This window comes from Barbus barbus, assembly GCF_936440315.1.
Source record: "Barbus barbus genome assembly, chromosome: 35".
In the NCBI taxonomy this organism is placed as follows: Eukaryota; Metazoa; Chordata; class Actinopteri; order Cypriniformes; family Cyprinidae; genus Barbus; species Barbus barbus.
Genome location: NC_136763.1, coordinates 27,303,492 through 27,329,314, shown reverse-complemented (window position 1 = coordinate 27,329,314; position 25,823 = coordinate 27,303,492). Strand labels below are relative to the sequence as shown.

Below are 25,823 nucleotides of genomic sequence, written 5' to 3'. Positions count from 1 at the left end.
TTAACGACTAGTGAATACTGTTGAGATGCTAGAGTATATTTACTGACTGCAGGAAGACAAGCTTGATTTGAACACAGAAGCACATCTAAATTTACACCACAGAAATTCATTCATATCCGGATAGTGCAGAAAAGGATCATAAATGTATATATAGATATATATATGTATTTTTTTTTTGTTGTTGGTTTGGGTTTTTCTTTTTTTTCTTTTTTTTTTAAGAAAAGAGTGAAAAGCAACATTCCTTCTTTTCGTTTCGTTACATGACATAATTCAGTTGTTCAAAGTGTCGTCAGCTCAGCAGCTGGGTTCATTTCCTTTCACCAAAATAAATTTACAAATTAAATGTCAAAAAGAAGAATCAACACAATAAATCACAATATTTGAACACAATTTTGATTTCCATACAGAGATGCCAGATATAACTTAGTTTACATGTTTCCAACATAAAACCCATCGCAGCTTCTGATGGTCACACGGAACTGAAACTATTTTATGTTAAATAGTATGTACTTCTAAAGAAGAAATTTAAATCCAACCTGATATATCTGCTCACGTTTGAGGCCGACCACAAGTTCATCGCTGAAACCTTCAAAGCCAGCCAAACCGATTGGATGTTTTCGGGGTGCTCGGAGCCATCGATCCCGACACTCGTTTAATACTTCGATGATATATCCCACTATATTTTGGTTTCTTTTGTTATCTTCTAAAAATATCTACATTATATGACAAAATAGCAGGCAAGTCCAGCGCACAATTGGAAATAAAACATCTAGAGTCCGATATTACAGGAGTACTGAACAACGTGAGCTGTTCCAACTACGTCTGCTGCGTGGTTTTGAACCCTACAAAGAAGTTTTAAACCCTACAAAGAAACCAGGACGTATCTACAGGTTGTAAACAAATTACATTCTCTTTAGGACATAAATAAGTTAATGTAGTTATTGAACCAGAACAAGGCAACATGCCAACAAATAAAGATAAACTCTGTAAATATATATTTATAATATGTCTATAAATATATATGCACGCTTAATAAATTCTAATTTCCATGGGTTTCTCTTTTTCCGACAGGTGCAGATCTACTGTGCAAGTTCGGAGTCCTGCGACCTGGATACACCTTAATCAATAACCAAATAAATCTATACAATTAGATACATGCCACACACAATACTCACAGATCAGTGAATCAGAGAAGCTGTCTTAAAATAGCAGTCCACCGCACATCCCATCAAATCAAATCAAAACAGTTTAAATAAAAATAAAGGTTTCCGAATAAAAACCTGGTTAATGTACATTCATGCAGGAGCAACGATAATAGCTGAATTTGATTTAAATTACTCGTAATAGTCTGTTGTTTCCTCAGGGAGTGGGAGAGGTGCGCTTGCGCTCTTGTATTGTTTCTCGAGTCACTCCGCGATCGTCCGAGTCAGTCGTTGTTCATGCGTTCGATAAAAGAATGTCGCGCGACCATAAATACATACAGTCAACAGTACACGATCTGCGTTCGTGTGCACCCCGGAGCGCTTTTAAACGTAGAGTCTAAGATGATTCTTTAGCGGTCTCCCACGTGAGGTGGCTAAAGCGATGTCTCCAGACTATGAAGCGGGCTCCCGGGACTGGAGGAAGCAGCAGATTTACTCGTGTCGGTCGTCAGGTTTATGCCGCTGTCGATGGCGTTGTTGTTCTTGTTGGGAGATGTGGGCTGACTGGAGTTCTTCCTGGCTGCCTCGTCGTCAATGTCGGTGTCGTCTATGAGAGGAATGTGAGGTGTGGAGTCCTCTATTCTAAACTCTGGATGAGTCATGAAATTGTGGATGGAGGTTCTGGATTCGGGTTTTTCCAAGCCTTCGTAGAGGGAGCTACGAAATGCATTCACAACACGTATCTGCGTGAGGAAAGAGATCGCTGTCAAAGACTTGGAATGTGAGCTCGGAAGACCCCCCCAGTGGCACAGTGACAACAGGAGGAGGGAAAGACCATGGACCCACCAAAAACATTTGGAAAGCATCCCTAATTCACTTATTCTACCGTGCACAGTTTAAGGATTGCATTGAAAAGAACATAACTCAAACTCATGGTAAACTAAAGAGACTGGAAAGGAAAACATAGGCAATGCTCTTATGTCCCGTACAGTACACAATACAGTATACAGTGTATGGTCCAAAGTGTTGTATACCTAGAGACAAGCATTGTTAATTCAACAAAAATGGAACTAAAGAAGTAAAAAACAAAGGAAAACCAAAACGTCATGCAAGTTGAACACATCTCAAGGAAAGTTGGTAAGAGGAGTAGATTAGATATTGAGATCCGGGATGAGTTTCAAGGTAAACACAAAGTCAAAGTCAAACGAAAGAGAAGTCATCTACAAAGACTCAGATAGAGGATGACAGGGACAGGAAGAGTCTATGCTTCGAGAGCATAGAGTCACAACACGATGATGGAAGCGAACCAAAAGCTTGACAAGCCAACTCAACGACTACACACAACATGCAGCTCGGGACAACACCATGTGGAGATGAACACAGGCACACAGACTGTGGAATAAGAAAAGAGATGAGAACAAACACAAGTCTGTTCTTTCAACAACTCCATGCGTCTCTGTGTAAACACTCAAGTATAGGCCGAAGAGTTTTGTTCAGATTTACGGAACTACACTAAAAAAAATAGGAGAATCACTTAATCAGTTGTTACTGTGTGGAACTGAGACTTCCTAGAAATATTTTACTGTGCTAGTTGGGAGTAGCAAATATTCTGCTTCAAAGGTTACAATTACGAACAAGCAAGTACAAAAATCTAGGCATAATTCTCACACTAAACTAATGATGCATACAGTCTATGGTCCTGTTCCACAACCTCGTGAGCTGCCTACCTAGACAGCAAGATGTCAAATTATTCTGGTGAATTCTAAGGTCCTTCACACAGATAAGGCAATCCCAGAATGCACTGCAACAAGCTAGGTGATCATTTTCATCCAATATCTTTTGTATGTTATTCAATTCTTCAAAGCATTGACAAAAAGTTAATAGCCAATATCTGTCTTGCCTGATTATTAGAGCAAGGGTATCCAAACCTGTCCCTGGAGCCTTGCTGAGTTTAGCTGATTAATCAGGGTTTGGAGCTAAACTCTGCAGGACAGTGGGCCTCCAGAAAAAGTTTTGGAAAGTGTTGAGTTGTTAGCTTAGCAACACACTAATGTCAGACTAGCATTGTGATCAATTTTTCTTGAAGTGAGTAATCAGAGTTCACTGTAGAACATTTTAGATCCATCACTTATGAGATTCTGTTTGGCTTAGGATGCTACCTTAAGGTAGGGGTGTCCAGTCCTGCGCCTGAAGTGCCACTGTCCTGCAGAGTTTAGCTCCAGGTCCATTCAAGGACTTCAGGATGAGTTTAGCTCCAGGTCCATTCAAGGACTTCAGGACTCAATATCAGGATGACCAGAGACTTCCAGGCAAGTGTGTTGGGAACAAGTTGAAGATAAACTCTCCAGGACATTGCCATAAGGGGTAGACAAAAAAAAAATCATAAGTTTCTAAGGGCCAGTTTTACTAAACAGGGCAAATTAGCGCGTGATCGCAATTCCAAAACAGCGCCGATGGGCGTGGAAATTTCTGCAGGGGATTTACTAACATCACGCAAATTAAAGAACACAAACGCAACATCTCATTTACATATCGACCGACGCAATATCCCAAGCGCAGCGCAAATTTGCATAGGTTTTGCAACATGTAAGTTGAAAAGAACCGGACACCAAAAAATATAGGGTTGCAAGAAATTTTGATTGACCTGGTATTGCGTGACTCCTAGTTGAGGGTTCCAAGTCATCTTTTATTTCCTGAAACAAATTAAAAATAACATGGCTTGCAAAAAAATATGTTCGGATAATGTGTTATGCTGGCATTCCAAATAAATTAATATGTGTGGAAAAAAAATCCTCTCCCTTCTACCGCGCGCTCTCTGTTCTCTGTGCCTCCTAGCAACAATTGCAGCCATTTCAAGTGCAAAATAGTTTAAGACATGCTTTATTGGGGGGCATTAAATAATGGAGCAAATGCCAGTAATTTGACGAGCACAAACATTAGTAAATCTTGTTGCGTGATTACTGAATACTGAATACTCTCCTCCTATAAATTTTGCGTCTGAAAGGGAAACTCCTACAAATGCATATTCAATAAGGTCAGGAGCAAAAATAACTGTCCATGCCTTTTCAGCGTTAATTCATCACTGCACTTCTTTAGTAAAACCTGACAGTATAATTTTAACGCAAAAGATGGTTTGCGCTGACGCAAGCTTATAGTAAAACTGGCCCTAAGTGTCTATACTGTTGGTTACTAGCAGACGCTCCCACTCAAACTGTATACCCGCGTCTATGAACTGCCTCCACTGTCCATGTAAACCACTCTCTTGGAGGGAGATGCCAGAGCAAAGGTTAGGACCTTGATAGGGTTTGGAACAGAGCCTCTATCATACCACCAACTGCTGAACATAAAATTATCGAAATCAGCGAACTATCTCTAATGACCATCAAACTCGATTTTTACCTTCTGTCCTGGTAGCAAATAGCATGCTTTCAACCTAGCTAAGAGCAAACTTACAAAGCCAAAACAAACAGGTCTGAATGACAGATGAATACAAATGTCAGAAGGAATCACATAGATGAAGACTGGCCTAACGTTTAGTGAGATTATGCAGCTGTCAGCATCACACAGCAGACTACATGACCAACAGAGTAAAGCCACGAGACATAATGGGTCGCTGTGTGGCCTCGGATCTACATCACACAGAAGACAAATAAGACAAGACTATGGGGAGGAAGCGCCACTCTCTTCACACGTCTCCGTAGCTGTGTGGAGAAAAAAAAGTAAAAAAAGGGAACAAAACATCCTCCCGTGATCAATAGAGTAACTTCAACAATGCAGCCTAGAGCATTTCGACATGTCAGGCTACAGTTGGGAATGGTACAGTTGGCTATACTTGAATGTTTACCCAGCCTGGTGAGTTTGTTGGTGGAATATTAGTTCACATCAATTTTGCAACGGACAATGGAGGGACTCACAACCTGAAATTCACTTCGTAGGCTGCACCCTTAGTCCAGGGCTCTTAGCACTCTAGGGAAAACAAACACATGGTACATTGAAACACATGTTCTTCTGAGAAGTGGGTTAAAGATGATCTGATAAACAGTGACATAAAGAGTAAGAGGAAATCAGAAGCAAAGCAGATTTTCAGGGATGCCCTTTGACAATACTTTACACTAATTGTCTATGTCTAAAGAATAAGAAATAGTTTGAAAGCTCCGGTGCAATGCCAAATCTCCGCTGTACCCAATGGGTAATGCCTGGTTAGAAATGTCTGTCAGATCCTCCCACTGTAGCTGCCGGAGCCATAGCCCTGTGGCCAGTGCTCTGACATATCGACACACTGTCCTATTGAAAGTTAAAAAAAAAAATCTATCCATTGGAAAAGTACTTGCAATTTGTAATTGTGTGAGTAGTGCACAATTTGAAATCTGGCATTTCTAATGGAACCACATAACTTTTTTGAGTCAGTCATCTGAGCCGTAAATGCCATGTGACTGATATACAATGTAGGACTACAAATTAAGTCAATTTCACCTTTTTAAGAGCCTCCAAAAATAACATATTATACTATACAAATTTTATAGTATTAAATTGAGGTTTTTGAGGCCAGTTATCATCCCATATCTGAACCCTGAGCACAAATCTGGCCAGAGTGTGCAGTGGTTCTTTAAAACTCACAAGTAACATAATGAAATGGCACACTAAATTGTGCTAAATGTCTTCATACTTCATAACTGTCCAAGGACCTGTAAACTGGTTAAACCAAAAAGGTAGAATTACTGTAATGAAAATGTTCCAACAAATCATGGCTTTATCGAAAGCTTGTACTTTTGAAATGGGGAATTCTGTGGTATTTTATTACAAGTCATAACGTGGTGTGCGCCTTGTTTTCCATTTACTTTGTAATAGTGTATTGAGGTGAATTCATGTGATTAAAGGGGACATCAGATGCCCCCATTACGAAAATTATCCATGGTTTCACGAGTTCACACTTACATATATTTAGCACGAGTTACGTAATGCGTATTTGGCGAGTATGGTAATACGTAGTTGGCGTGCTGTCCTGGGGAAGGGCTCTGAGCTCGGGAATGGCCCGAACCCAGAGTATCCCCCCGTGGTATGATGAGAACTTAGTGATATTGGTGGAGAAGGGGTGGTGGAGGGATGCTGATAGACCGCCAAATGAGTGGAGGTATGTCAGCTGTATTTATGTCCGTGAGTTGATTGACTTGATTGCGTACCACTTGTGTTTAATTAGGCTAAGTATCTGACGTGCTCCTCCCGAACTTTGTTAATAAAATATCATTTTATTGTAGTAAAAGTGTTTTTTGGCGTATTGATTACCATCTGTATAACCACAGTTCTATTACAAATACCATGATTAAACGATGGTTAGTGAAGCAAAACCATGGTTAATTTGTAGTTACCATGGTTTAACTGTAGTAACCAAGGTTTTTCAGTTTTATTTGTAGTAAAACCATGGTTAATTTTTGTAAGGGTCATTTTCCACAAGTCGGGAATGATCCTTTAGGATATTCATGAAATGTCTGCAAATAAATAGTTCTGTATACGGCGACCTGTTTCGGTGCACGTCTCTTCAAATGTTAATGAGCTACTGCTCACCTGCCCCTCTCTTTTGAAAATTAACAGTGTCCTCAGTGGCTCATATGTTGGGAGAAAATGAAGACTCTTATGTTCACTTTTACATGCAACTACGAAACACCTGCATTGCCTACGAGACATGGCTGAGGGCGGAAATATGCTAATACAGGACAGTTTGTCAGTGGCCGTGGGTGGGGCCTGAGCAGTATGACATCATACTGCTCAGAAAATCAAAACGGCTTGATAATTGAGACTGTTTAGGTTTCTGGGGGATTAAAAAAAAAAGTGAATGGATTTTTATCATTGTAGGGTGGTTGTGTCCACACACTGCTAAGACACATTTATATGCAAATACAACATAAAGTGAATTTTTCATCCGATGTCCCCTTTAAGGAATTTGTTGTCAATAATAAAGCTGTACATGGATCCATTTTGGTGTTGCCATAGAAACAAATAATTTCTGACTCAGAGAATATGAACAGCTTGAGTAGCTGTTGTCTCGTAATTATGGTAACCCTCACATAAGTTTAATGCAGCATTATATATGCAACAGATTACGGAACAGAGCTCCTTTCTAGAATCTCTGCTGCAGAGGGGAAGCAGCTGTGATGCCTTTTTCATAATGTTTACTGTTCAGTGTTCAGTCTGAAATGTAATACTTTGCACTTTAGGTAGGGGCCGCAACTCATATTTCGCAATGTTCTGGCTCCAGATTTGTGATACCCCTGTTGAAAAGACCAACATATGCTGGTTAGGTATGTTTTGAAGCATAGTAGCTGGTTTGCGTTTGATTAAGCTGGTCCTTAGGACCAGCTCATGACCAACTAAGGACCAGCTCAAACCAGCAGCCATGCTTCAAAACATACCTAACAGCATATGCTGTTTTTTTCAACAGGGACATAGCTGTTTTAAAAAGAGTTCAAATCTCTTTGCATCGAGTCATTTTTTGGTTTCGTTATCATTGGCCCACTTCAGGTCTGAAGTCCAAGGGCATCCCTGACAAACACCCAAAGAAGAGTGTCACTCACGCCCAGAGGGAGCAGCAGCAGTGCTGGTAGGAGAGGAAAGAGCATTGCACAAGGACACATGACTAGGACTAGAAACATTGGTTACATCCTGATTTTGACTGGTGGTGGAGGACTGGCGTCTCAGAGCCCCCTGAAAGGAAGTCCCGCTCTTGAACGTGTTCACTACCTCGATCTGCAGGAAGGGGGAGAGAAATACATGGAGCAATGCTTCATCACATGGACATGGTTTAGAAGACTATGACAGGCCCTCATCACACATTAAACACTTCATCTGAAATTAGCACTGAGGCTTTGATGGCTTTAGAAGAGTCCTCCTCCCCGCTGCTGCAGCTTTGACAGCGGTCATGATGAACGCCCAGAGACCCTCAAGGGCCTTGCCGCAGGACTGCATCATTACGCCTAGAAGAGCACTGTTATCATATCACATGACAAACAACAGGCCACAGCAATTCTCCATAAATGATCTGCATGATACTACCAAAACTCTGTCGCATGCGGTGCATTATACAACAGTTAGTGTTGCTCCTCTAATCTGATTGGACAGACGGCATTCTGCAGATATTTAGAATATGGGAAGTTTTTCTCTGTTCGTTGCTTGTCTGTGTTCATAGCATTCCAGATCAGAGTATGTGAGTGCTGTTATGCGATTTTGCCAGGACAGAGAAGCAGTGGAGCTTTAACAGTGGAGTTACAAAAGTCTTTGGGCAGGTAAGGGAAATCTCTGTCACTCCACTCATATACACCAATCCAGTCTCTGTGTTGCTTACCAGTCTCTGTGTTGCTTAATGACAAGATGGTTGAGACTGTTTTCAACAATGTAATAAACTGGAGAACTTTGTCTCAAAAGTCATTGAACTGTTGTATAAAACCATCATGACACTCACAACGGTGCTGTTGGTCTGAATATCAGGCCTCATGCCCAAATCACTGCCGTGATGCTATTCAGAACAACAACGTGCTTATGATTGTGATATTGCTTAAGGACATGATTTTAGACTGGAGTGAAATATTATCGCAGGAATGCCGTATGAATGATCTGAGTCGGGGAGGGGGCAATGTAAACATATTGGCTTTGCTCAGTGAAAAAGTAGTTCTAACTTAGACACTAACCATTGCAAGACTATATTTGCAATAGAGTGCTGTGGAATGTATTCTGGTAATTCTACTACTTACCATCTGTTAAAAGTAGTATTTGAGTAGCCATTGATCATCCCTCAACAGCTCACTCACAAATTGGTCCAGCTGGAGCTCAACACCTCTCTGTGCAACTGGCTGTTGGACTTCCTGACCGGGAGACCTCAAGCAGTACGGGTCGGCATTAACACATCCAGCACCATCACACTGGGACCCCCCAAGGATGTGTGCTGAGCCCCCTCCTCTTCACTCTGCTGACCCATGACTGCACACCATCACACAACTCTAACCTGTTCATTAAGTTTGCGGATGACACGACTGTGGTGGGTCCCATTAGCAACAGAGATGAGTCAAACTACAGGAGCGAGGTGAGCCGCCTGGCCGGGTGGTGCAGTGACAACAATCTCTCTCTGAAGAGAGATTGGCTCTCTCATGTGCACCTTCTACAGAAGCACCATCGAGAGCATCCTAACCAGCTGCATCACTGTGTGGTATGGCGCTTTCAACGCATCCTGCCGCAAGTCACTTCAGCGCATAGTGAGATCAGCTGAGAAGATCGTTGGTGTCTCTCTCCCCTCCCTCCAGGACATTTACAGCACCCGTCTCACCCGCAGAGCCCTCCGCATTGCAGGTGATCCCACCCACCCGACACACAGCTTCTTCAGTCTGCTGCATCAGAGAGGATTTATCTATCTCTCTTTTTTTTCTACAATGTCCTCAGGCTGATAAGCTCCTCTTGCACTATATATATTCACTCTATACATATACACATATATCTGCACAGTTTTGTTTTTATTTAACTGGTTTGCACTCTATCTGCCATATGCCTTATGCCACTTTATCTATCTATTTCTTTATTTTTCTACAATGTCCTCATTTGTATATCTGTATAGTTGTATATGTTTAAAGTGTATTTATCTGTATTTTAACGTGTTTAATGTTAACTGGAAGAATTGACAATAAAGCAGAATTGACTTGACTTGATTATGCAACAATAAATGTTTCAAAAAGACACATGTGTAGTTATTGCATTTGAAATAAATGCTTTATTACCATTTGAGTAACAATGTATTAACGTCTGACAAGAAAAAAATAGATTCTACATTACTTCCAGTTCACACTAGAACCCACACTTGGACTGGAGTGTCAGGTCAAGCACTTTACAGTATTCTGTGCAGTGTGCTCTGCAATGTACTGCAGTATCTGATCTATTTCATGACTACAGTTTCAACGTTTCCAGTGTAGGAACGGTTTTAGAAATGCAATCATGTTGTTCCTAAAATTTACAGCACCCAGAATTGTACTTAAGTTTTATCCAATTATGCAAAACGCTATTCAATAAATGAATTGGAATATAAAAGTGTTTTTGATGAAAGGTGTACTGACAGCCCATGATTAATGCAACAGTACTGAAGTCTTGCGATCAGCGCTGATGTTTGTGCCAGTAATGGCATTTGGCAGAGCCGAGCTGTGGTTCAACCTCCGCACTGTTCTAAATCTGGCCGTAAAACACACTGCCAGCCGTGCAGATGGTGAATCTCAAGTACATAATTACAAACACAATTGATGTACCAGCATAAGTATGGTAACTTCCTACAGATGCCATTTCAGTGCAGAATTCATGCTGAATATTTCAAGCAGCCATAGCTTCCCAAAGACTGTCAGAGGTTCTAACCTGAGTCTGGATTCTGTTGAGGCCTCTGAACCAGAGGATCTGCCCTCGCCGCAGCTCCCTCTCAGCATGATCGATCTCCTCCTGGTCCTCGTTCTGGTCCTCCTCGGGCATTTCATCCTTCTGCGACAGCTGACCAGCCCCTTTGAGGAACCTCAGCTTGCTGTTTGGGATCGTTGAGATAACCTGACCCAGAGCATGACACACGTGTATGGAAATTAGAACATGATAGCACACAAAACAGAGCCATTTCAGAGCTCCATCCTCAAAGATCCAGGTGAGGAACAAGCCCAGTGTACTGTTTGTAGAACATTAGGACAGCTGTATAGTATGCTGGCAGATACTGTTCACAACTATCAATGAGATACACACAGTATATTACTCACAATTCCTTCATATAGACACTGACCAAACAGTGAGTTTTCCATGTTACTATTTTTCGTCCATGAAAAATCTGAAAATCTTCGAAGGAATTTTTTGATTTCATCTATGAAAAATGGCGATATTTTGGCTGTAACCCTGGTGTGCCATTTATGCTGTGTATTTTGAAAATATTCCCAATTAAATTATACTAAAATCAACTTTATGTTCTTCAGAACTGATTCAGCAAAGCAATCTGTCAGCCTCTCAACATTGACAAAAGACCATACTAGCCAATGGTAAATTGCATTTATTTTAAAATTCTGCAGTGATCAAAGATTCACCCAAAAATGAGCATTCTCTCATCATTTACTCTCTTTCATGTTGTTCCATTTTTTTTTCAGTAGAACACAAATAAGATATTTCAATTGAATGTATAACTGTTTTTGCCCATATAATAAATATCAAGAGGTTACAAGACAACATTTAAAAAAAAGAAAGAAAAAAAAACCTTGAGATACATTTCAAAACCAAAGTGGAAGAAAGAAAGTCATACAGACACAGGTTTGGGTCCCACTTTATATTAGGTGGCCTTAACTACTACTTACATTTTAATTAATCATTTGATACAATGCACTTATTATGTACATACATGTTTTTACATTGTACTTATATTTTTTAAATACCTAAATGTAGTTACATCTGTAATTAATGTCAGTAATTACATTTATAATTACTCTGTTGACCCATCCCTTACACCTTAACCCACCCTTAAACCTACCCATACCTCCAAACCTGTCCCTAACCTCACCCATATCCCACCCCAATAGCAGCAAAAGTGTTTTGCGATACAATAAGTACTTTGTACTTATTTTTTGATGTAAGTGCATAGTTGTTAAGGCCACCTAATATAAAGTGTGACCCAGGTTTGGAACAACATAAGTGAGAGTAATGACAGAATGATAATGTGAGCTATCCTGTTAATGAAGACATTTTATGAAATGAGAATGAAAATAGTTGCAATACCTGTCCCCAGACCAGCTCTCCCAACCCCAGGAACACACACCACATCCACTTCTCCAGGTCCAGAGGAGAACAACTGAACGGTTTCCCTCCAAACTGAACAATCACGATCTGAAATTAAATGTCAAAATGGAAACATAAGGTCCTACAGATGTTCTGGGTGCATTATATTTATAACTACACTCCTTTCAAATCATGCAGAACCTTTTAATGAAGACTGAAACATAACCATGTCACAATATATATGTGACCCTGAAGCACAAAAGCAGTCATGAGTAACACGGGTATATTTGTAGCAATAGCCAACAATACATTGTATGGGTCAAAATTATACATTTCTCTTTTATGCTAAAAACCATTAGGATATTAAGTAAAGATCATGTTCCACAAAGATTTTGTAAATTTCCTACCGTTAATATATCAAAACTTAACTTTTGATTAGTAATATGCATTTTGCACCCTCAGATTCCAGATTTTCAAATAGTTGTATCTCTGCCAAATATTGTCCTATCATAACAAACCATACATCAATGGAGAGATTATTTATTCAGCTTTCATGTGATGTATAAATCTCAATTTTGAAAAATGTACACTTAAGACTGGTTTTGTGGTTCAGGGTCACATATATATTCAATGATGTAATGTGATGTAATATTGCTCTACTGTAGTTGTCACGGTCATGATCTGTTTTAATTTAGTTATGTCTCCGTCAACCTACCTAGTTTGTTTCCATGGTTATTAGTTAATTAGCTCCACACCTGTTTTTGTTCCTCCTTGATTGTGTTTAGCATTTAAAGCCTGAGTTCTCCCCTGTTCCCTGGTCCGCTATCGTTTGCTTTATGTGTTTTGCTAACCCATGCTCCTGGATTTCCTTTGTTTCTTCTGAGAATTGTTATTAAAAGACTATTATTTGAAACCTTCCTTCGTCGTGCGCTTTTATAGCATAGCACCCGTAACAGTAGTAGATCATCAGCAAATTAAATCAGACGGTTGCATTTGTATATTTGTATAATTACATATGGAATGACAAAAACAGATCGTTCTGCATGCTGGCTTGTTATTTTCCCAAAGAGCATGCTCAAGTCCACATGTCATACTAACTACAAACTGTGCTTCTGAGCGGAGCTCCAAAACACACCGCTGGGAAACATACCTCTGTCCAACTTTCTATTTTGTGGTACCTGAATGGCGAAAGTGCCCAGAACGATGGAGCAGAAGATGGGATTTCTGAAAATGCCATCAAACACGTTCCTCTCTCCGTGGATTTTGCGTGCATTGATCTCGTTGAAGAGCTGCATCATGACGAAGGTGTTGAAGATGATGGTGTAGTGCTCAGATGGAGGAGAATGCAGAGGCGCGTTCCTGCCACTGTCAATGTCAAAGATCTGCTCACCTGGATCACAAACACAGCATAAGACAGCTCTGAAGATCCTACATGGATAAGATGTTTCGGTAACACTTTACTTACAGCCTTTGTGTATGATGCATTATAAAGGGTTATTAAAGGGTATAATGCATTATAAATGAAATTAAATGAATCTTTTTTAGTATTTTTGTCTTGTTTCTAGTCAAAATATCAAAAAATTCTTAAATCAAGATACTTTTACTAGATAAGCAAAATGACTGATATATACCCGCAAACAGCAGCGTGAAGATGATGATGAGCTGGAACACGGCATGGCCCATGATGTTCTTGGTCATGGTGCTGGAGATCAGGGGTTTGTTTCGGCCGTAGGGTTTCCTCATCAACAGAGACTCGGTGGGCGGTTCAGTGGCCAGCGCCAGAGATGCAAACGTGTCCATGATCAGGTTTACCCACAACATCTGCACAGCTTTCAGAGGAGAATCCTGGAAGAAGAAACAGTCTGGTTAAACTGGACTTTCTCATCACAACTCATGAGACCAATAAAACATGCTGAACTGAGCTAGATCTTATACTAGCATTGTCCTTTTGTATCAAAAGTTTAAGAAAACCATGAAACTCATTAACTCAGTGCACGATTGAGTGCCGTCGTTCATCTAAAGCTCTCTGGATGTTCATTTCTCATGACGGTAACTTCACACAGTCTAGCCTCTTTCTCTCAGAAGTGCTGCATCATTTATTAGGTCAGAGATCCTCTAGGAAATTAAACAATGTTATTTTAGATCACAGGGATGAAGTCTTTGGCCTTGGCCTAGTAATCTAATATGGATTCTTTGCCATTACCACATGTCTCTGCGCAGTCTAATTTGAGATTTCATAGTAGGTCGGATCTATCATCTCATAAAAGACATTTACATTTAATCATTTAGCAGATGCTTTTATCCAAAGCGCCTTAAAATGAAGACAACAGAAGCAAACAAAACCAACAAAAAAAAAAACAATAATATGTGCTGTGACAAGTCTAGGTTAGCCTAACACGATACGCAATACTATATCAAGTATATAAATAAAAAGAAAACAAGTAGTTAGAATAGAAAAAGAACAGGAAATGGTTATAGGGTCTTTTTTTTAAATAAAAATAAAACAAGTCAAATGATTAGAAAAAGAATAGAGAATGCTAGTGTTAGATGGTCATTTTTTAAAAGTACAATAGAAATCGAATAGAGTGCAAGAGTTAGAGGGTTATTTATGAGTGTGTGTGTGTGTGTGTGTATACTCGAGACATCTCGTATATGATAGCTGTGGTTTTAAATTAGTAACTAGTTTTGTGTATTTCATGAAGAAAATGTGAGAGGCCTGTACAAAACTCACTGCTACAATGCTAGTGTGTTGGATGGTTGCCAGGGCGTTAGTATGAGGTTGCTAAGGTGTTCTGATTCCACCCTCAAGTCTCTGTGATCTGGTCTCTAGATATGGCTCAGGTCCCTCCTTTTAATGTAAATCTGTGGAATCTTTCACCTGCTTTATCAACTGTCAGGTAAAAAAGTGAGATGCTTTGATGGATTATTCATGCCCTTAACACAAACGGTGCTGGATGAGTTATACTGCAGTTCAAAGGTGAAGTGACATTGACATTCAGCCAAGTATGGTGACCCATACTCGGAATTCGTGCTCTGCATTTAACCCATCCAACATGCACACACACAGCAGTGAACACACACACACCGTGAACACACACCCGGAGCAGTGGGCAGCCATTTATGCTGCAGCGCCCGGGGAGCAGTTGGGGGTTCGGTGCCTTGCTCAAGGGCACCTCAGTCGTGGTATTGAGGGTGGAGAGAGCGCTGGACATTCACTCCCCCCACCTACAATTCCTGCCCGCCCGAGACTCGAACCCACAACCTTTGGATTACGAGTCCGACTCTCTAACCATTAGGCCACGACTTCCCTTCAAAGGTTCAGAGTCAGTAAGTTTTTGATAGAAGAGCTGCATTTATTTGATCCAAAATACAGTAAAAACAGTAATATTGTGAAATATTATTAGAATTGAAAATAGCTGTTTTCTATGTGAATATGTGTTAAAGTGTAATTTATTTCTGTGATCAAAGCTGTATTTTCAGCATCATTACTCCAGTCTTCAGTGTCACATGATCTTCAGAAATCATTCTAATATACTGATTTACTGATCAACAACCATTTCACAAGTTTGTTTTTGTGGAATTCAGGATTCTTTGAACAGAATGTTTATTTGAACAGCATTTATTTGAAATTTTAATGATGTCTTTACTGTCACTTTTGATAAATGTAATGCGTCCTTGAAAATAGTACACATTTTACCGACCCCAAACGTTTGAACACATGCTGAAGTTTATTACTCAAGTTTAGAGGCTTGCTCGAATCGCTCATGCCAGGTGCTTTAGCAAACAGCACTGCACACTCAGCAATACAGTGAATGCTCATTTAAAGGCTCACTGTGAGCACCTGTGTGTGAACACAGAGGCACAAACCTGGGTAATACAGGCTCCGGTAAAGGCAACGATCACAGCCACCACGTTAACGGTCAGCTGGAACTGGAGGAACTTCGAGATGCTGTCGTAGACGTTGCGTCCCCACATCACGGCCTTCACGATGCTGGAGAAGTTATCATCTGTCAGGATGATGTCAGACGCCTCTTTGGCCACATCTGTCCCTGCAATTCCCTGTCAAGACATTCCACATCAATCCTTTGCTTCAAAATGCATCAAGTGCCAAAAATGTCCATAAAATCTAAATCATTTATTCATTCATTAAAATCACCGTGATCGGCATAAGCAGAACCATATACATTATGTATTACTAAAATTACACTTCATAAAACCTCGTAAAATCAAAAGTAAACAAAAACAGAAAGAAAGAAATTATATTTTACATGAATAAAACATTATAGGACCTTTTAAGCACTTTGTTTGCATTGTTGACATTATTTTAATGACATGTAATCACTTTCATGTTCCGTTTGAGTTAAACCAGACTGAAGTGGGATCACACCCTCATGTGGACAGTAAGTGGTCATAAATAGTAAAATCTTGTTGGTGTCTGGGTAGAGAGTTTGTTTCTGCTCACACTGTGTTTGTGTTTTTTTAAAGACTAGCCTGAGGGACTGTTCTCCCTTAAGACACGTCTGACAGTAAAATCATGGTAAATACCACAGAGAGGAAGCCGCCCGCAGGCAGCTGGTGTCAGTTTGATGAGCAGGAACACAAGAATATGCTCTCCTCCGACACGGCTGAACTTATGAAAATAGAACTGGCAGGGCGGTGCTGACACAAGCTGATTTTATCTCATGCAAGTCAACAGACAGATGTCAAAAAACAGGAGTAAGAGGCACCGGCTCACACTAGGGGGCGCTCTGGGCCTGCGTTATATTGTGCTGCTGAAATGAGGACAGCCTGTGTTTGAGCAGCTCTGAGACTGGAATTAAGATGCGGTTCGATCGGTTCTCACCATGGCAAAACCGACATCTGCCTTCTTGAGGGCCGGGCCATCGTTGGTTCCATCACCAGTTACAGCAACCACCTGCCGCTGGTCCACCAGAGTGCTGTCAATAATACCTGACAGAAGAAGATCACACAATATTGAGTCATTCTGTAACTGTCTTTCTCAAATTGCATTGTGCAATAAGAAGAGTTATTTACAATATAATCACAATTAGTAATAATTAATAATTATATCTATCTATCTATCTATCTATCTATCTATCTATCTATCTATCTATCTATCTATCTACATATACATACATACACACACATATATATTTATATATGTGTGTGCATGTTTATGTGGTTTATGAGGACACAAATTTGTATAATGACATGGGTATGACAGAGGTATTACAATATGAAGGTGGTTTATGAGGACACTGCCTATGTCCCCGTAATTCAAAAGGCTTAAAAAACATACTAAATGGTGTTTTTTTGAAAATCTAAAAATGCACAAAGTCTCCTGTGAGGACTAAGTTTAGGTGTAGGGTTGGTGTAGGGCAATAGCACACACAGTTTGTTCAGTATAAAAACCATTACGCCTATGGAGAGTCCCCATAAACCACAAAAACCAACATGTGTGTGTGTGTGTGTGTGTGTGTGTGTGAGTGTGTGAGTGTATGTATGTATTAAAAAGTACTTATTATTGTATTAAAAGTACTTAATTTTTAGAAATGGTATCAGATTCCAAAAATTAAGTACTTTTAATTAGAGAAAATCACATTTCAAAATGCTTGTAATCAGACTACAGTTACATGTTTCATTGATTACTTGATTACATACATTCCCACAGTAGCAAGAAATTATTCATAATTTATTGATTCTCCTTAATCTTTTGCATTTTCCTTTCTAAAATGCCTACATGACACACAGGTATACAAAATATTTCATTTTTAGTATGTTTCTTTCTTCTTTTTTTTTGATTGATGTTATTTTAATTAAACATTTTTATCACTTAATAAATGATTAGCTTTTCATTAAACTCACAAACCCCAGTTTGGGAAACCCTGAAATCTAATGCTTAATTTATTTTATGTTGTTTATAACAATGAATGGAATATATATTTATATATACTTTTTTGGCATTTTAATATCAGTATAGTATAGTATTATCCTATTTAAATCAATGTGATAATAATCTGTTCAGATTTTAGAAGTCGTGTAGTGTATTCCAGCCTTTAGGTAACAAGTAACCTCAAAGTAATCCAAAAGTAGTCTGATTATATTACCTAAAATGTGTAATGTAATGGATTATGTTACTAACTACAATTTTTGTCATGTAATTTAGAATCAGTAATGGACTCCACTTTGTAAGTAATCTACCCAGCTCTGTATGTGTGTGCAGTATTAATAATAATTATTAATATTATTTTATATATTTATAATTTATTTGTAATTATATATATATATATATATATATATATATATATATATATATATATATATATATATATATATAATTAAATAAGCAAGAAATTAAGTTTAAATGTATATATTCAAGCTTGCAAATTACTTAACAGCAGAATTGTGTGTTTAGTGCACTCCATCAAATGTTGTGGACACAAATGCTACTCCTTTACTGGAATGACTCATTTAACACTAATAATGAACAGCCATATGTAGCCAGCATTAAAGCTATGTGATAGCAAAACATCAGGGACAATCAAGCAATAACTCCTGGAAATAACTAATTAAATACACTAGTGATGTAATTACAGCGCAACATTTACTTACAGTATGTTAATTATCCTGTAACTTCAGCCATGATGTTCAGTCTTATGTAACACAGATCTGATTCCAGAGCGCTTTACTAACACACTCTGCTGCTGTGTGTAAATGGACAGGAACTCAAATATGACTAGCAGCTCGATCATCTGTTCATCAGATCATTTGACATGTTTTGTAATAGTTTTAGATCACAATCTCCATTTAAATGTGGTTATATATAAACAATTTCATAGTATTTTCTTGTAAAATATATTCGAAACTTCAACATTTTTGTACAGTGGATGTTCTAATAATAATAATAATTTTTGTGTGATCTTCAGGTCTCCAGATATGTCCCTTCACAACTTTCAAGGAAATATGTAAATATGTGAAGAAAGCAGTGCTTGTTTAAGTGATGTCTTTGGTTCTGATGACACTGTAAGTCTGTGGTTTGGTGTCCAGTGTCTCATGCAGGTGTCCTCACCTTTGACCAGCGTGTGTTTGTCCGTCGGAGAGGATCTGGCAAGCACTCGCAGTTTAGGCCACACTTTATCAATGCGCTCCTGCTCAACCTGCCAGAGACATGAGACAGTCATCCATCCATCACGACAAAGATGCTCATTACAGCTGCCAAAAACTGAATATACACCCGTCTGATGGAATCCAGTAAACAGCCACGAGTATATAACGTGAAAAAATCTAATCCGGCTCTGAGATAGCTTTCTTGTTGTAATGAGTGTAAACATTCATCAGAAAAGACATTGCATTTACATATAAATGATTTGACTGTGTATTAAATCACACGGCGTCCATCATTCACACATGGGGTGTTTGTTAGAATGGCCAGCTCTCAAATGTGTTCAATAACTGTCCACATCAATAACAGCAGTGCATTGCCAGCAGAGAGTACACATGCGACTAATGTAATCACATCATAAAAAAAACCATAAATGTTCAGAGTACAGACAGTTATATGAAGCAATGCTTTGGACAATCATCTCAGCTCGTTCGTTAATGCAAAAATCATGTGTAATGCTCTTTCAATGAACGTCTACATTCCTAAGGCTTTAAAAGCAGAAATGTGCAGCTTACTGATCTACTGTAATGTCTGTGGGTGAGGTTTGCTGAAAGCACTGATTTACAGATAGTTACAGACTTCATAAAACGTAGACATGTTATAAATAATGTAGAAGACCCATTTCAAACCAGCAGAGAAAACATTGATTTTTAGCAATGTAGAAGAAATAACTTCCAGTCTCTAGACGTTGACAGATCCTATTATAATCATTGTGACGCATCTCTCATATCCTCCCATCAAACAATTCAACAATTTCAGTAACCTGATGATCCATGTTCCACAGAAATAGTGCAATCTCCTAAATATCTCTACTATGTTTTTCCTTTTTTTAGACTTTTCAAAATCTTAAAAATGTGTTTATTTTGAGGTCAACATAAATGTATTTCGTGACCCTACTCAACCAAATGTGTATGTGTAACTTGCACAAGATCACCATTGTAATGAGTAAAATGCTTAGGACCTTGTATACCAAGAAATACCAAAAAATCTCGGTAACACCTTTATTTTAGGGTTTCTTAACTAGTTGCTTATTAGCATGCCTATTACTAGAATATTAGCTATTTATTAGTAGTAATTAAGCATATATTAATGCCTTATTCTACATCCCTAATCCTACCCAATACCTAAACTTAACAACTACCTTACTAACTATTAATAAGCAGCAAATAAGGAGTTTATTGAGGGAAAAGTCATAGTTAATATTGAATAAGTGTTCCGTATTCTAAAGTGTTACCAAGTTCTCTGATAGCAGTGACTTCTTTTTCCTGAAAGCCAACAGCAACAAATGGAAACGGTGAGATTTCATCGCTGCTGAAACGGACTTGAGCTGCTGTCTTGATCTGAATCACGGTCTTAGCAACGCATGATGAGCAGCTGTCAGGAGAATGGTTTGTCTGAGCTACACATATCTATTGACTAATGAAGTTCAACTCTAACACCCTGCTAGCATTCACAGCTCCTAACTTATTAAAACAGCCTATGTCGCTATGAGGAATGATTCTTTCAAACTCTAGTTTGCTATGCAGTAGCATTGGGCTTTACCAAAAGTAAAATGCATACAACCCATGTGTGATGTGACACTGTTTTTCTCTTCTAGAAAAAGAGGAAAAACACTGCTGACTCATCCTGCACAACAGATTTCTGTTCAACTCCCAAAATACCAGCTGCCACCAGATACTGTGGATGCATCAAATCATGCTTCATATCTGACATAAATAAAGCATATTGGTTTCATATGGAAATGTAGTTCTGTTTAAAAGTTTGGGGTCAGAAAGTTTATTATTATTATTTAAAAATAATTTATAGAATGCATTAAATAGAGAAAGTTCAAAACAACAGCAAAACGATCCTTGTCAAATAAATGCTGTTCTTTTGAACTTTCTGTTCATTAATTAATCCTGGAAAATAAAATGTATCACAGTTTCCAGAAATATTGGGCAGCATGACTGTTTTCAGCATTGATGTTAATCAGAAATGTTTGTTGAGCAGTAAATCAGTATATTAGAATGATTTCTGAAGATCATGTGACACTGAAGACTGGAGTAATGATGCTGAAAATACAGCTTTAATCAAAGCAATCATGACAACTCTCTGAGAGTTTAGCATAGTAATGTACATGACAATGTTAATGTGTTTGGTGTGGTCAGAATAGCAGTAGAACCGAGACTAGCTACTGCCAATATATCAGCAGACATGCTGCTGAGAGCATGTAGGAAATACTGCTGCTGCACATGTAACATATATGAAATAACCCTTTAGCAGATCTATACAGGTGGAGCTGGGGAGGTGGAGGGTTTCTGAAGCGCACTGAACTGCTACAGCAAATACTAGCCGAGTATTTGAATGTTGAGCAGCGAGCTCATTGGCTACTGATACAGGAGAGAACCAATCAGCTGTGAATAATGATGTGATTATGTCAGATTGAATAAGAACCTATCGGTCTATGCCATCTAGAGTTTCATGCCAGAAATGTGTATTTATTCACATAGAAAACATTTATTTTAAATTGTAAAAATTTATCAAACCCAAACTTTGGAACAGAGTAAACACAGAAGAGTAAACTTTGCTTGTAAGCCATTTCATGGGTCTTTAATATAAATGTTTAGTATTTTTGAAAGTATTTTAACTTTTATTGCACTGGACAAGTCAAACTCATTTTCTCGATATTATGCCACAAATGCTGATACTATTTGCTGTATACTCAGTGTCCTGTACGAAGTATGCAGTACTGTACCTCTCCCTTCTCATTCCTGATCCTCCTGTTGAACTCCTTCCCGTCGATGCACAGGAAGTCTTCTCCAGGGTGGATGATGCCACATTTGATAGCGATGGCTCGTGCCGTGTTGATGTTGTCTCCTGTCACCATACGCACAGTGATTCCAGCACGCTGGCATTTCAGGATGGCGTCGGGCACCTGCGGACACAGGACTGCATTAATCCACCTCGCTCCACTCCGTTTCGCTCCAGAGGAAGGGTTAGCGCAGAGGCCTCTGTGAAACCACAAGCCCACGCCTGCAGCCCATTGCAGCAGTAAATGAGAACACCACCGCAAAACTCACAGGATTCGGTCAGCTCTCCTGATTCCTCTAATCTGGCACTTTCAGATGCTCCAGTTAACAAGTGAGAGCTCATTAGGAGGAATCCAAAGGGCTCCTGTGGTAATTATGCAGTGGTAGAGAGTCCACCCTCAATACCATGACTGAGGTGAAACCCTTGAGCAAGGCACCGAACCCCCAACTGCTCCCCGGGCGCCGCAGCATTGGCTGCCCACTGCTCCGGGTGTGTGTTCACTACTGAGTGTACACTTGGATGGGTTAAATGCAGAGCACTAATTCAGAGTATGGGTCACCATACTTGGCCACACACCACTTCCCTTTCCTTTTCTCTAAAAATCCATCCATACAAACATACATAATTTTTTTTTAAATCAAATCATCATAGCATTATATTTATAATAATTATATCTATTCAATCTTCCTTTTTTATATTAAAATCATATATATATCTACACACATATATTATTATATTTATCCTTATTACAGTAATGAGACTTGGAGAAAATGAGTTTTACAAAAATTATAAAATATTAAATTTTATTTCTAAAATAAAAATTTTGTTTATGCAAAAAACAAGTTAAAAAAGAGGTTTTATTTTGTTTATGCTACATATAATTTGCGTATTTCAATTTATTTTTCGGTGAAATGCAAACCATTTTTGTGCGACTTACCCTCATAGAGCACAAAATAAGGCATACATACAGCGGGTTAATCAGTCTCAGGGATTTTCAAGCTATTGGTATGTTTTTCATGTGCAATTTAAAATACTTTTTGATAACGTTTCATGACGCACACTTGTTTTGCACTAGGGTCTTGGCAGAAGAGTGAATCCGACGCAATCACAGACGTTATGGAAATGGGGGCCGGTCTAGACACTAAAGCGAGAGATGATATCTGCTTGACTAGACGTCCAAGTATTTCTGAGAAACGCAAAGACAGCCCAGTCTCACTTAACTCATCAGGTGGAGAGGAAGAGCCTCATCAATAAAACACCACGGCAAAGGAAGGTGACGTGGTAACATTAGACATTTAAGACTAATGGATTTGTTTACGGATTCTTAGGTTTCGGCTGTTTATTAGGGAAAGGAATGGCTCACGTGTCCCGTAACAGAACTCTGAGATCAAACACTCCAAATCTGTGTCATCAACAGAATGCTGGAGTTTTCAAAATGCTATAAAACAAACCAATTCAAAATGGCATTTCTGCAGTTCCAGAGAAGGACAACAGCAGGTTGATTCTGCAGTCAGAACTTCACGAATGTTCCTCCATTCGTGCTGTTTTTCTGTTTTATCGCATATGTTCCTTTCTGTAAGAAGCCTTCAACAAACTGACAATTACAGAGCGTGGCTCCAGAGACAGAGAACGAACGTCAGAGCAAAGAAACAGCGGGATAAAAGGAGGAGGTTAAATAATGCAGCAGTATAGATGCTTCTTCTGTTCCTGTGCATGAAGATGTACGATCAGTTGAGGACGTGTTTTTAAAGCATGCCTCTCTTTCACATCCTTGCATGTGTAGCCTATCTGATGCAACTCCTCCTCCAATTCCTAGTATTTTCCTGTAATCTCAGAGCACCTGGGCCAGTGAGTGCTGCACAAAAGCACCTTGCAATGTGTTTTAACAGCAACTGCATATGAGGTGAAGTGTAAACCCAGGAATTGACTTGGATTGCAAAACCTTTAAATGTTAGTAGTTGTCTCGGTTTGTTTTTAGGGATCTTCCACAGATTCAGTTTATCTAGATTCTTGCTTCTAGTGTTTTAGTGCTTCAGCTGTTAAAACAGTTTGCACAGGACATATCTCTAGTCCTTAAATAAAGCATCAGTGTCTCTGTTTTAAAGATTTTAAAGACTCTGCTTGTGCTTTTAACAATTTAAAGCCTACTATAGGTTATTTACACAAGCAAAACTTTATATTTTGTCTAAAAGTTCCATGAAATGTTATTTTTGAGATTATGTATAGGAATAAGGTGGTGTGTTAAGACCAAAAACAATGAGACCAGATTTTTCAGATTTTTAAACATAATCATGCATCAGAATTAAAGGCTCCCTCTGAGGAACGTGTCCAATCAGGGACAGAAAACGCTAAAACTAGTTGTTCAAACAGTCAGTGTTGAAAATACATGGCTTTGCACATCATTAGCAAAATCAGCAAATGTGACCCTGGGGGCATATTACAGAAAGATCCTAACTTTAAAATCTTATCTTATCTGTTTGGTAACCATGGTAATTTCAGTTAAGACCACATTTAGGACAAAAGCTATTACAGAACAGCATTTCCTAAGTGCTTATCTTAACTACAGATAGGAAAGGGGTATTACAGAAACCTCCTAACTTGACAAAAAACCCTAAAAACTGTCTTAACTTTAGGACAACCCCACAGCTGTCCTAACTTCAAAATGATTTGAAAGCTAACGGAAAAAACGCTTACAACTGTGCTGTCCGACAATGGTATGACATTTATTAATAGTTGAAAATGAAGAACTAAGATGTTTAATGGTAGAAAGACTATTGGAGGACCCTGAAGATGTGTTATATTTTGATGACAAAACGCTTATAATTAATTACAGACTGCCGCACAACATATTACAGTTAGCACAGGAACTGCAACCTGTAGTGTAGTGCAAGTGAATAATGCCTTACGCTTTTTTTGCAAAAGGCAATTTTCAAAGTGAAGTAGCTTCTATTATTTAGTTTCCCTCATCAGTAGTGTTGGTTGGTTCGTAACAGACCTGAGAGTGGATTGTCGAGCTTGATTATGCCATTTAAGATTTCCTAACTAGAGATAAGATACTATTTTGTAAGATAGGATAAGAATCCCAAATCAAGTTAAGATTTGCTTCTGTAATAGGAATTTGCGAAAAATCTCATTTAACATATCATATCTTAAGTTAAGACCTAAGATAAGAAACTTTCTGTAATACGCCCCCTGGAGCACAAAAGCAGTCATGAGTAACACAGGTATATTTGTAGCAATAGATAACAATACATTGTATGGATCAAAATTATACATTTCTCTTTTATGACAAAAATCATTAGGATATTAATTAAAGATCATGTTCCATGAAGACATTTAGTAAATTTCCTACCGTAAATATATCAAAACTTAATTTTTGATTAGTAATATGCATTGCTAAGAACTTCATTTGAACAACTTTAAAGGTGATTTTTTGCTCCCTCAGATTCCAGATTTTCTAATAGTTGTATCTCAGCCAAATATTGTCCTATCATAACAAACCATACATCAATGGAAGATTATTTAATCAGTTTTCAGATGATTTATACATCTCAATTTCAAAAAATTGACCCTTATGACTGCTTTTGTGGTCCAGGGTCACAAATGATGAGGCAGAGGTCACATTCCAGGCATGTTCTGCTGATGCAATACATTATATAAAAATTAAAATTAAAATCGTCAAATACAACATGATGAATTGTGAAGAAATTGCTCACCTCAGGTCTGACAGGATCCTCAATTCCAACAACACATATTGCGGTCAGCTCAGTCAAAATGTTGTTCTCGTCTTCCCAGTTGGGCTCCGGGTCTGCAGGAAAGTCGCGGTAGCCCACGCAGATGGTTCTGAGCCCTTCGCAGGCCATGGGTTCGATTACTTTCTTCACCATCTCGTCCCTGTCCCTCGGTCTGAAGATGCGGGGTTCGCCCGTCTCGTTCAGAATGCGAGAACACCTGAAGCCGACACATTC

The 25,823-nt window shown here is 38.8% G+C and overlaps 1 protein-coding gene across 8 annotated transcripts in view; it reads right to left on the bottom strand.

The window, feature by feature from the left end:
• Positions 1–222: 222 nt before the first annotated feature.
• The window catches only part of LOC306854663 (plasma membrane calcium-transporting ATPase 2), a gene marked incomplete at its 5' end in the record, with an annotated part of 93,280 nt that continues 67,679 nt past the window's right edge, over positions 223–25,823 (bottom strand). For 6 of the 8 annotated variants that reach the window (XM_079392857.1, XM_079392854.1, XM_079392855.1 and 3 more), the window contains 10 exons: positions 223–1,885; positions 10,521–10,703; positions 11,904–12,011; positions 13,082–13,293; positions 13,535–13,748; positions 15,771–15,962; positions 16,747–16,853; positions 18,973–19,060; positions 21,800–21,979; positions 25,572–25,806. In XM_079392857.1, the coding sequence (XP_079248983.1) occupies positions 1,577–1,885; positions 10,521–10,703; positions 11,904–12,011; positions 13,082–13,293; positions 13,535–13,748; positions 15,771–15,962; positions 16,747–16,853; positions 18,973–19,060; positions 21,800–21,979; positions 25,572–25,806 (1,828 nt within the window). In that variant the 3' untranslated portion in view covers positions 223–1,576. Of the gene's footprint in view, positions 1,886–7,796; positions 7,884–10,520; positions 10,704–11,903; positions 12,012–13,081; positions 13,294–13,534; positions 13,749–15,770; positions 15,963–16,746; positions 16,854–18,972; positions 19,061–21,799; positions 21,980–25,571; positions 25,807–25,823 lie in introns of all 8 variants that reach the window. The other 2 variants (XM_079392852.1, XM_079392853.1) reach the window with 1 other exon arrangement.